The sequence below is a fragment of the Lactuca sativa genome, chromosome 1, assembly GCF_002870075.4.
Source record: "Lactuca sativa cultivar Salinas chromosome 1, Lsat_Salinas_v11, whole genome shotgun sequence".
Taxonomy (NCBI): domain Eukaryota; kingdom Viridiplantae; phylum Streptophyta; class Magnoliopsida; order Asterales; family Asteraceae; genus Lactuca; species Lactuca sativa.
This window is the reverse complement of record NC_056623.2, coordinates 86,322,016-86,334,550: the sequence shown is the minus strand read 5'-3', so window position 1 is coordinate 86,334,550 and position 12,535 is coordinate 86,322,016. Positions and strand designations below refer to the sequence as shown.

Sequence of the window (12,535 nt, the reverse complement as noted above, 5' to 3'; positions counted from 1 at the left end):
TTGGGGTTTTAGTCAAAACGACAACGTTTTTGGATTGGTGGTCCTTTTGAGATAGTTTGCTTGTGACTTTGGTCTTTCGCTCAACTGAAAAGACGAAATTACCCTTACTATATTTATTTTCCATTTTTAATTTTTTCCTATAAATATTTATATATAATAATAAAAGTAGGGGCCCACATACCTCTCTCCCTCTCTCCTAGTACACTTTGCCATTTCTACAGATTACAAGCAATCAAATGCCTTTTAGGCTCGAACCCATTAAACCAGGGACACAAATCCATTACTCTTGTTACCAGGGATACATAAATCACGTATTGTAGCCTTAAAATCTTTAAGTCATCCACAAAGTGTACTTATAGGAACAAAAACATATACATACAAATGCCTACACACCTGTAGATAAATGATGAATACATAAACACACACACACACACATACACACTCTCTATAATCGATTTGCAAGTGAATGTGTGTCTGTGTGTTCTTTTCATTTATCCATGAAGAAGCTCTTGAAATCGACAAGTGGAAGCCCTCACAAAACCCATAACTGTGAACAGGGGTGGCAGTGTAAGGAGGTGGTGTTGAGATGGTAGTAACGATGGTTAATGGATGGTTAAATGGTGGCCGACATAGCTATAGGGTGGCAATGGTGTTGCACGTTTGGGGCATATGAGAAATACATAGGAGGATGATGCTCGGTGGTGGGTTTGATAATGATGATGATGCTCATGGAGGTTCAATAACCATCAGTGGTGGGAAAGAACCACCCACTGTCAGCCACCAATGTCTGCTATCGTCCCCACCTTATCTCAGGTTGAACTCCATTATTGTTCTTGTTGCAGAGCTAATGAGTTCCCCACCCACATCGGTTCAATCTCCGCATATGAGGATTTGGGTTTGGAAAAATTACATGTGGTTAGGGATGAGATGGAGAATACGGGAGAGGCTAAATAGGGAGGAAAATGGATGGGAGGTGATAATCGGTGTTGATTGTGGTGTTGCCGGAAAAAAATGGAGGTGTAGGGGTTCTTTTCCTCAAATTTGATTTAGGGTTGCTGATAGGAAAGGATAATAGTGGATTTGTTAGCATTGATTGGGGTAGGGTCAGCAAATCATTTAGCTTGGCTGGTAGCATCCGATGGTGGTGGTGGTGGGAGCAAATTACAACTTTCGGTTGTAATGGAGAGGTGGATTCAATGTTTCAAGAGGTGAGGGAGAAAGACAAAGCTGGGTGTATGTACGTGTTTATGAGAGAGAGAGAGAGAGGTGGGTCCCATATTTTTTTATTAATAAAACTTTAAATTAAATAGGAAAAAATATAAAAAATATATCATAAGGGTATTTTAGTCTTTTCAGTTTAGCAAATGACCAAAACGACAAGTAAACTACCTCAAAAGAACCATCAATCCAAAAAAGCCGTGGTTTTGACTAAAACCCTAAAAAAATGCATACTACAAGGACCATTTTTGCAATTTTGTCTTTTAGAAATACAAATTTCAGTGTACTAATAAAGAATAGTTCTTTTGTCATGTACCATTATATTAGACCTCTTAATTAATATGATGCAACTTGTTAATCTATTATAAGTCTATTTTAAATTTATTAGTCTCCTAATTAATGTGATGCTAATTGTCAATATATTTATTCTCCATTTTAAAGTTAAATTTTATATTATTGTTTTCATTAATCCATAATTATAAAATGTCTAATATATATTGAAAATTAATTTTATATATTATTCAAAATATTTATTTGAATAATGATTATAATTTTACATAACTAATAAAAATATTTTCTAATTAATAATTTATTTTGCATAACTATTCATATTACCCTGTATGCATACGGAAATAATTTGATTGATTACATTTCATGTATGTTTGGAGGCGACGTGGCAAGCTTTTTCACATCACCCACTGTGTGGCTCCAAAGCATTCGAAACTTTCAAATGCAAAAGAACAAGCGGTGAGACGCACAGAGAGCTCCCTCTCAATGGCGAGCACTGCTTCTTCTACACTCGGATTGCCCAAACTCCACTTCCCACAATCATTCACGCACAAAATTTCATCTTCATCATCGACTCTCCCCAGGAAAACTCGGGTTCCTTCGATTTCTTCGAAACCAAGCAGAATAATATCAATATGTTCGTGTTTAACAGATAGTTCTTCACTCGAAGCAGTCGAAGCAATCATCCCCAAAGTTCAAGTCGAAACATGGTATCATCTACTTCACTGATTAGGGTTTCTTTGAGCACCTTAATTTTGCAAATTGAGACGATACTTATAGTGTTATGATTTATGAAGCCTGATTTTGGGGGTGTTTTGATGTGTGAATAAACTAATTATCTCGATTTGATTTTGTATGTGTTGTAGCACCTGGAATTGGAAAGGCTATTCAATTCGATACCAGTACGCCGGAAACAGTGGCCCTGCATTGGTTTTAGTTCATGGATTCGGAGCAAACAGGTCCACAATCATTCATCTTTTGCTTCTCGTCAACTATGTGATATAGGTATTAACTGCATTAGATTCTCGATAATTCAAATGAACAAATTATCAAATCATTCAAAATTCGAATGTTTCTGATCATATCCTGGATTTGCCTACATGATTCCATCTTCAAGTTCTTTGTTTCATCAACACACTCCCATATCGTTAAATATCTCCAATTCATCTTCTTTAACAGTGATCATTGGCGCAAAAACATCCCTGTTCTTGCAGAATCAAATAGAGTATTCTCAATCGATCTTATTGGCTATGGTTATTCCGACAAACCAAATCCTCGTGATCTAGGAGACACTCCATTTTATACATTTGAGACATGGGGTTCTCAAATAAACGACTTTTGTACAGAAATAGTTAAAGATCAAGCATTCTTTATCTGCAATTCAATCGGAGGACTTGTTGGTCTTCAAGCAGCAGTTACAGATCCAAGCATCTGTAAAGGCATTGTTCTTCTAAATATATCTCTTCGTATGCTTCATATAACAAAACAACCATGGTTTGGGAGACCCTTGATTAGATCTTTCCAGAACTTACTGAGGTAAATTACCAATCTAACCTCCAATTTGAATCAACTTTTTCAAGTTACAATCGTTTGTTCCAGGAATACCCCTGTTGGAAAATTCTTCTTTCAAAGTGTCGCAACACGAGAATCTGTTAAGAATATTCTTTGTCAGGTAAATATATATTTATAAAATTTTTTAAAGATAATAAAACTTTATTAAAACTTTTTCTTTTTTGTGATTTGATAGTGTTATCATGATACTTCCCAAGTGACTGAAGAACTAGTGGACGCAATCCTTCTTCCAGGGCTTGAGCCTGGTGCTGCTGACGTGTTCCTTGAATTTATTTGTTATTCAGATGGCCCGCTTCCAGAAGAACTACTGCCTCTAGTAAAGGTTGACTTTTTAGTCAACCCTTTTGGTCAAAGTCAAACATTTCATATTGAAAAAAATGTGGGTGATAATGAGATATGATAATCTTGTGTTTGTGTAGTGTCCGGTGTTGGTAGCATGGGGGGATAAAGATCCTTGGGAACCCGTTGAACTCGGAAAAGCTTATGGACAATTTGACATTGTTGAAGATTTTGTTGTACTTCCTGATGTTGGTCATTGTCCTCAGGTACGTAAAGTTTGTTTCTTTTCTAGACTGAATAAGCTGTCTGAATGAAACTAAATGACAATTTTATCCTCACATTTCAAAAAAACAAATTTTACAGTATTCATTGATTGTAGTTTTTGTTTTTGTTATGAAATTTTGTAATTTTGGTTTTTGACGTGACAGGATGAAGCGCCTCATTTGGTGAACCCATTAGTCGAGTCTTTTATCGCACGCCATGCAACGATGAAAAGTTAGTTTTTGTTAATTGATAAATGAAAAATTACCATTTTGTTGTTTTATTTGGTTCAAAATGAAGGGCTGTTTTTTTTTTCCTGGTATCAAACAAGCAAGTGTATTATTGTATGTATACTGAAATGGTTGTTTATAAAATGATTTATAAGGAAAAAGATGATTGATATTTGATACTAAGATTTGAGACAATCTTTTGAAAAGTCCATTCTGTTCGATTGATTAATTCGATTACTACAGTTTGGCCCAAACATTTTACCAGAGGCTGCTTGGGCCTAAATCCAATCGGAAGCAAGATTAAGACCAAAGCCCGGCCCAAAACATGGTACTAGTTTGGATTTGGAAAGAGCTCGGGCCTCGGGCTTTATTCTCAAATTGCTACTTTAATATTTTTATCTAGATAATGTTTCAGTTATACGATCCTAACTCATGATTTAAAAAACAAAGGCAATAATAATATACATAAAATATCCTTATTTATACAATTTTGTTATGTTTTATCCCATATTTCGACATCGTCATAACAAAAAAAGGAAAAGTTTTCCAAAATATAATACCATATAAGGAACAAAATAAAATAGAATCTAGAGGCTAAATCAGAACAAAATCGTATGAATAATAGCTTTTGTGGAATCTTAGATAAAACATTTATATTTTGGTCCTTTTATATGGTTTGACTACTATGTTTAACTTCGGTCGTTAAAAGTCATCTATTTTTTAAAGAAATTATGTGACTATTTTTCGTTTAGTAGGCATTAAAAGTAAAACTGACATGGTATCTCATTAAACTGTATGATATCATATGTACTTTCTCAAATAACATCTTACTTTTTGAAATACTTCTCATTTAGCTAATTGATGTATAATCTGTTAAACCGATAAATGATAAACATTTTAGGAAAAAAGATATTATTTCATATTGTAATAGGATGTCATTTAGGTAATTAAGAAACGATGTTAGTTTTAACATATGATAAACTAGAAATATGAGACAACATTGGTTGTAATGGAAATTTCTTTAGAAAATGTATATTGTATTTTTAAAAATATGGATTGGAATATTGCTGAAGAACTATGTGATATTTTAGAACTCTTTTATAATTAAATGCTTAAGTTATCGTGTGTGTACTATTTTATGTTGCATCTTTACAAGGAAAATTATTCTAAATGCCAATTAAGTTGTCAATTTGTCAAAATAAACAACAATAGTATGAGTCAATTAACACGATGATGATCAAACTATTAAAAACTATTTCAAGATTTTCGCTAACCTCTACAATAGAACAAATTGCGCAAGCATTTGATATCGAGGTCAAACGATTACGATTATAATCAATTTAGTAAAAATCATTTTACCATAGCATTTTCTAATGTGTTCACGACTTCACATTCCTTTTGCAAATGTTTAGGTAATTTAACTCGATCGATTTGTATGCGATTATGGTTCTTGTACCATGGGTTTTGGGATTTGATGCATGTATCTATTTAACTGTTTATGTTATAAATATAATGTCACTTTAATTAATTAGATATTTAATTTTTCTTGTACATATGACTTATATAGGTAACAAATTTTGGTTAAAAATATGTAGATACGATACTCTATTATATTTAATTAATGGTGTAACACCTTATGTAATGTGTCATTGAAAAAAAGATTAAATACATATTAACTGTATATCCTTGTTTTTGTTGTCATATAACATTATATGATATTCAATTATTCATAAGATTGACATGGAAATTCTTGATTTCATAGTTTAATTATATAAAATGTTTCGTTACTTTACAAACAACTTTCTCCACTGATAATTAAATAATCGTTAGGACTTGGTACTAACCAATATAAAAAAATGTAAATTAACACGCAAAAATATGTATTGAGCAAGCATAATCTTGAATTGGTCTATGCGTGGCAACATAATCTCTATATTCATATTTTATTTCAAAAGAAAAAACGAAAAAAAAAATCCCATCTACCTTGCCAAGACATTGCTACATAATTTCTAGGAGTTTTCATATTAAAATCTAGGGCAATACTCCTAATTTGTTATATTTATGCTATTTTTTCGTTTGAATCATTATATTTTATGTATATGATCCGTGTTGAATTTGATTTATATATTCTAAGTTAAATTAGATGAGGTGTATAAATACCCTTAAACTTGATGTATTCAAAGTTTAATTAGATGAGGTGTGTATATATATAACCTTAAACAAATCATGTTGCACAAAGTTGGTAAATTTGGTGAACAAAAACCAAAGAGCAAAATTACAAAATAATAAGAAGAAGAAAAGGAAAAGGAAAAATAAGAGAAATTGCATTCTTTAATTCATCAAACGACACAAATTGCTTTTGTACACGGTTTCCACATGTAGACAAGATCTCCATTTCCTTATCGATTACAACTTTGACCAACTAAATAGTCAACTCTCCAATCTTCTGTAACAAATCCTATTTCCATGAAAAAATCTTGCAACTTTCAAGTCTACTGCAAATGCTCGTTTCTTGATGGTTTAATGTGCAAAGGTACAACCATACTTGCACAGAGTACATCTTGAAATGCTGTTATAACCATATTTGCACAGAGTACAACTTTAAGTCTTTACAATCTTTGTACAAGATCTTTTCGTTGAGTTCTTTTTAAGAAAGTTTCCAACTTTTGCATAAAAAGATTTTCTTGATGATTTGATTTAAAGATCTAAATAGAAGACTCAAATAGTCAAACCCATATCTCATAATCAATGAAAAAACACAAAAATCCGATCTTTTTTCATCAACTAATACTTATGTAATCTAAAGTAAAGACTCAAGATCCATGTATTATATAATCAAAGAAAGAAGTATTACCAATGAATACTCATGTAAGTTCATATAAAAGACTCAAAACCCTTGTATCAAATCAAAGAAAGTACACAAAAAATTCAATCTTTTTTCATTAAAAGAGTATTATCAATGAATACTCATGTAAAATCTACAACTTTTTTTTTCCAATTTGTATCTATACAAGACTTGGAAAACAAAGGAAAAACTATAACTCTATACATAATTTGTACATTTAAACTTCAAAAGAATGCCTAAACTACCTATGTCAATTTGCATTTGCTATCAACACTGGAAATCAACAAATTAATCAAACAACTCTAGAAACTATAAAGTCAACTAATATGATTTAAAAGTCAACGGGGATGATTGTGTTCTATTTCTTCGGTCAAACGACCTCAAACTTTTTGGAGACAAATTTGCTTGTTCTAAAGCATGTGATTGTAACTTTGAAGGGTAATCCCTCAAACAACCAATTCGAGGTCCAACTCCTGTGCTCCATTTGCAAGAAAGTTGTCTTCCTAATTGAAACGATTTTGTTTCTTTATGTGAATTGATCCTTTGAATGATAGATTCTTCCATTTCTTGCTCATGTTCATCATCCGAGTAACCATCTAACACGGATTTTGATTCTTTGAATGATCGATTCTCGGTCTTTAACTTAACATACAAATCGTTGTTGTTTGGTATTTCAAGAGCATTTAAAGTAAAACCACCGATAAACTTCGCCTTTTTTGTCGATACCAATGGCATATCTTGATCTTCAACGGTTTTTTCAAAAGTATGATCTTCATCTTCGGATGAGTGAGTTGCTATGTGAGCAATAATACTACTTTGTTTTCCAAGGTATTCTTTATCATCATCATCAATGGAATCCATCTGAAATCATAACAAAAGTGTAAGAATCAACTTTTAACTATCAAGAATAAAACAGTAACAAAAGTGTAAGAATCAACTTTTAACTATCAAGAATAAAACAGAAAGCAGATACTAGCAAAAAAAAGCTTACACTATAGATAGATGGGACAAGATTCAAAAGGTAAATATTGTACAAAAAGTACAAATTACGAAAAAGGACCCTAGGAGTCTAGGACCTAGCCTATTCCTATACTACACGACACTGATTTTAAGTCTCCACACTCTGTTATCAAGAAAATCAAAATAAAATAGTGACAATTGAATATAGTTTTGTTTTTTTACCTTTACATGAGAAGTATCCACGTCATTTTCATGGAGGAACGAAATGAAATCTTGAAAATTTTCTTTGGTAGGATGATAATGACCGCTATGAGGCCAAACCGCCTATTCAATAAACATATAAATATGAGAATCTTGTACTTTTTTTAAGCAAGAAAAAGAGATTAATAATAATAATTAATGAATAATAATAATATACCTTAAGGACACCTTTCTCAGCCACAATCCTCCCTGCAGCCAACGTGGCACCCCCAGAAAGAAAACTTGAATGTTGAAAAGAACCTTTCTTTTTTATCCCAACATATAAAATCCTGTTTGTGCTTAAAACAAAGATCCATTTAGCACCTTTTGTTTCCCCTGTAGTATCAATGAATTCGCCAGTTTGTTTGTAAAAAAACTTCCCACTTTCTATCATTACTTCATACGCCTTCCTCTCCATCTACAAAAAATCAAGAATCTTGATAAGATTCACTTCTTTATTCAATATACATCACAAAGTTCAATGCTTTATTCAAATATACATCACAAAATCAAATCTTTATTCAATACCCATCACAAAGTTCAAAACTTTATTTGATTTCCAATTTGGGTTTTCAAAAAAGATAGAAAAAGGACAAGAATTATACCGGGCCAAGATATTTGATGCATTGTTGTTGAAGCTTTGATCTTGGACACTTTTCAACAAGATTTATTTCTTTACCTTCTCCTATATCCAACCTGAGTTTTCAAAAAAATAAAAAGATTCAGTTTATATAAACTTTATAAACATTGATTCTGAATTCTGATAAGAATGTAAGATTGTGAAATGTAGTTACCAGTAAAAGAAGGGCTCTTTGCTTTGAGACTGAAACCATTTTAAGTAATAAAAGTGAAGATTATGACCATAACGATGCCTTGGATCAATCTGTATAAATATAAATATAACACAAACAAAATTAGAAAATTTATAGAAATTCAACAAAGTAGTAATAAATAATACTTTCACTTCATCATTTTAGGTTTCACTTACAGCTTCTAGCCAATGCTGCAAAGCAAGCTTCTGGGCTTTGGAATTTTGTGATAATCCTTTTCCAACCTGAAAAAATGAAGAAAAACTTTGTAAATTATCTGATTTTGATTATTTAATTACTTTTTTTCTTTTAATATTTAAATGGTTTTGAATCTACCTTAGCAGCTCGTGTTCTTGCTCTGGCCCAGCGTGATGTGGCTGTTTCATGTTTGTCGATATCAAAAAATGATATCGAACTCCTTTTGAGTTCTGCAAAATCTAGAACTTTCCACCTAAAACAATCATAAACATAAAGAATCCAAATTAGCAAAAATTAAAGTGATAAAAGCAAATCGAATTGAAGTAATTAAACAATCAAAGTATAATTTAATACTAACCAGTTCTGTTCAATTAAAACTGCGCAATCTGCCAACTTTCTTCTTGTTCGAAAGCTTTTATACACTTTTTGCAACTTCGTAGCAGCTTCATGATTAGGGCTAGACAATTGCATTGTACTTTCGTTCTTTTTGGCGTTAAATAATTCGTTTTCTTCTGGTGAAGGGATTTTGAGGGTCATTTTTTGAGGGCTTACAGATTTCGTTATGATTGATTCGGAATCTTGGCTCTTGAAACTGATTGATTTGACCAAAATTTTACCTTCTTCATCTTCTAAACAGTTGATGGAGGTTTCCAAATCTGTACAGGTGGCAAAGGGGCACGAAATTGATAATCCCATGCAAGTTTGAAAGGAATGTTTAACAGCTTATGAATCTTGATGTATGTTGTTCCTGTTACAAGAAATTCATTACGTTCGAATTAGAATCGATTATCAAGAACGTGTATGTTGTATAAGAATAGAAGATTGTAGAAACTAAAAAATGTAAGATTTATTAGGAGATATAACGTTTGAAGTTTAGTCATTTGTGATGACTAATACGATTACACCAACAAACACCAAACAATTTGAACACAATGCTCGTTGTCGATGTAAATTCAAAAGGTTAGGGCTTTGATTGTAAAGAAAAATGAATCTTTAAGAATAATCAAACCTAGAAAGAGATAGATACACAGTTCAGATACCCACTTGCGCATTTCATCGAAAACCTCATGGGCATGAACAAAAGAGCGGAAAGATGCAAAATACTTATAATACCGAACAAAAATTAAAAAAGAAATGGGAAAAATCGTGGAAGAGAAAGAGTTAATGATAACCTTATAGAGAAATTGATGAGTAAAGACTGAGAAATTGGATTGATGTTGTGTTTGAGTATGTTTTTGTTGTCGATTTTGAGTTGAAATTGGGATGGAAACAGAGAAGTAGGAGTAGTTGGCTACTGTGATCGCAGAATTACTCTTATATATAGAAGCCGTCCTGTAGTTTCGGAGTATGCGTGTGAAAGGGGAAGAAGGGGTGGCACGTGGATGGACTTTTAGAGTATCATTTATTCTCGTAATAAATTTATATTTATATTTTTTTTTTTCATTTTAAGTAATATGTCAATTTAATTAAAGTTTTATATAAAAAGTAAAATAGCTATATTCAAAGATTCATATCCATATTGGATATCTAATGTATAAATTGCAAAGCTAATTAAAAAACAATATTTTATTGTTATCTTAATAATTGATAAAGCATACTTTTATTGAACATCTAGAGCTTTTTGTTGGAGTCTTTCAATGCAAAAAATTTCAAATGAAAAAGTTTATTATATCTCTATAATATGAAAGCTTTTTCGATTAGATTTTTATAGATTGTTTTTATAAATTATGAATTTATATTTGGTTATAAATATATAAGATTCACACAATCGTTGAAAAAACTAATAAAAAACCTTGCTAAGTAATAAACAACTTTAAAAAATTGATTTGAAAAAAAAAAGCTTCCTCTATAGCTTTTTAAAGTTTTAAGAAGTTTTTGATTTAAAAAACTCTTCTCTAACCGTTTAATATACAAATTTATCCTTTTTTTTTTTTTTTTTTTTTTTTTTTTTTTTTTTTGTGTGTGTGTGTGTAAAACTTACATATATATGGTAATATATGATAAGTTTGATGCATATAAATGTTCAAATTTGATATAAAATGGTAATTCATTTATTCATTAATGATTAATATAATACATCACAAAGTGAAATAATGGATAGACCTATTATTTTCTTACAATCAATCTAAAATTATACAAAAAAATTGTTGGCATATTTTTATGTAATATAATACTCTATAAACAAAAACAATAGATTAAAATGTAGCGTAAGACATGATTTCAAAATTTTGTTAATAAAATTTCATCTTTTGAAGACCCACAAAACCAAATGTGAATTATAAAACTTCTCTAATTCCAATTTAAATGTACTGTTTACTATATACTAAATGAAAATGTTGGTGGTGAAGTTTCCTTTTTAAAAACTATGCCAGCAACCTTTTTACTTTTAAAAACTATATTTGTTACCTCTCAAATTTCTAAAATATTAAAATTATATTTTCTATATCTCTACTATTTAAAATGTCATTGTGATTTTCTTTATTTTTCTAAACTTCTCTTTACTTTGTAAAATCATAATTTTCATAAGGGAAAATGACTTATATGGGTAATTAATTATTACTTTTGTATTCAACTGATCACTTTTTTTTTATCTGATTTACCATTAAACTTATTGTAGGTGTTCACAGAAACCATTGAAACCGGCTATTGAAGGTTTCCGGCAACTTTTTATCTTCGACGACTCTCCGTTCGTCTTCTCCGGCGAGCCTCCAGCAAAAATGATTTACCATTAAATGGTACGCCTCAACCTTCCCACCAGTACCATTGTTTCTGTCTCCGTCATCTCCGCCACCGCCTTTCTCCCCTCTGTCGTTACCACCACCACCCTTCCCTTTTCTTCTCATCACCGCCATCTTTCTTCGCCGGAACTATCTCCACCACCCTCTTCAGTCTCTGCTTCAGAACCTCCGTCAACATCTTCATATCAGTTTTCCCTTTCACAGTCACCAAATCCTTGTTCTTATCAATTGACATCTCAATAAAATCACAGTTAAATTAAATCACAGAACAACATTGAGAGGAGAAACCAAAATTCTTGTTCTTATCAATCGACAGTTAAATTAAATCACAGAACAACATTGAGAGGAGAAACCAAAATTCCAAAATTACCCTTTGTTTTGTTGATAATTTTATGAATATTACGAACGCAACCCTGGCAGTGTAACGGAATCTCCAAAATTATCCTTTGTTATGCTGATAATTTTAATAGTAAATCATTTTGCTGGAGGCTCGCCGGAGAAGACGCCGGAGAGTCGCCGGAGATAAGAAGTTGCAGGAAACCTTCAATAGCCGATTTCAATGGTTTCTATGAACGTCTACAACATGTTTAATGGTAAATCAGATACAAAAAGAAAAAAAAAGTGACCAATTAAATACAAAAGAAATAGTTAATTACCCACCTAAGTCATTTATCCTTTTCATCACTTAACTTTGTACATTTTGAATTTTATAAAATGTTACCTTCAACCCCTTCAAATTAAAAAAAAAAATTGTTTATCTTTAGTAGTATATATATATAACTTGGATTTTACTTAATAACCTTCGTTCGTTAACTGGAAAAAAAACTACACGCTTATTTTTATTCAAGTGTCGGTGGATGTTTCCACCTATATTTTCCACTCTTCTACTTTGTAAAA

The 12,535-nt window shown here is 31.5% G+C and overlaps 2 protein-coding genes across 2 annotated transcripts; one reads left to right on the top strand and one right to left on the bottom strand.

The window, feature by feature from the left end:
- Window positions 1-1,903: 1,903 nt before the first annotated feature.
- On the top strand, window positions 1,904-4,027 carry LOC111900590 (uncharacterized). The gene is made up of 7 exons (XM_023896474.3): window positions 1,904-2,216; window positions 2,373-2,465; window positions 2,686-3,042; window positions 3,106-3,178; window positions 3,254-3,400; window positions 3,498-3,623; window positions 3,786-4,027. Exons 1-7 carry the CDS (start codon window positions 1,993-1,995, stop codon window positions 3,855-3,857), a joined length of 1,092 nt encoding a protein of 363 aa, XP_023752242.1. The 5' UTR covers window positions 1,904-1,992; the 3' UTR covers window positions 3,858-4,027.
- A 2,737-nt stretch (window positions 4,028-6,764) lies between these two features.
- On the bottom strand, window positions 6,765-10,222 carry LOC111900600 (IQ domain-containing protein IQM2). Its single transcript, XM_023896486.2, has 9 exons — window positions 10,073-10,222; window positions 9,259-9,648; window positions 9,039-9,153; window positions 8,882-8,947; window positions 8,688-8,776; window positions 8,499-8,589; window positions 8,072-8,311; window positions 7,876-7,977; window positions 6,765-7,554 (listed from the first exon to the last, which is right to left on the bottom strand). The coding sequence occupies exons 2-9, from the start codon at window positions 9,594-9,596 to the stop codon at window positions 7,015-7,017; spliced, it is 1,581 nt and encodes a 526-aa protein (XP_023752254.1). The 5' UTR covers window positions 9,597-9,648; window positions 10,073-10,222; the 3' UTR covers window positions 6,765-7,014.
- Between the last annotated feature and the right edge of the window lie 2,313 nt (window positions 10,223-12,535).

What these genes read in the sequence shown, in the direction of transcription:
- LOC111900600 (XM_023896486.2), bottom strand. Translation starts at nt 9,596, where the DNA reads ATGGGATTATCAATTTCGTGCCCCTTTGCCACCTGTACAGATTTGGAA. An exon ending in CAAGAACACGAGCTGCTAAG is followed by an intron (nt 8,948 to 9,038) that starts GTAGATTCAAAA and finishes TCATTTTTTCAG; the next exon opens with GTTGGAAAAGGATTATCACA. An exon ending in GCATCAAATATCTTGGCCCG is followed by an intron (nt 8,312 to 8,498) that starts GTATAATTCTTG and finishes GATTTTTTGTAG; the next exon opens with ATGGAGAGGAAGGCGTATGA.
- LOC111900590 (XM_023896474.3), top strand. Translation starts at nt 1,993, where the DNA reads ATGGCGAGCACTGCTTCTTCTACACTCGGATTGCCCAAACTCCACTTC. An exon ending in AAAGTTCAAGTCGAAACATG is followed by an intron (nt 2,217 to 2,372) that starts GTATCATCTACT and finishes TATGTGTTGTAG; the next exon opens with CACCTGGAATTGGAAAGGCT. An exon ending in TTAAGAATATTCTTTGTCAG is followed by an intron (nt 3,179 to 3,253) that starts GTAAATATATAT and finishes GTGATTTGATAG; the next exon opens with TGTTATCATGATACTTCCCA.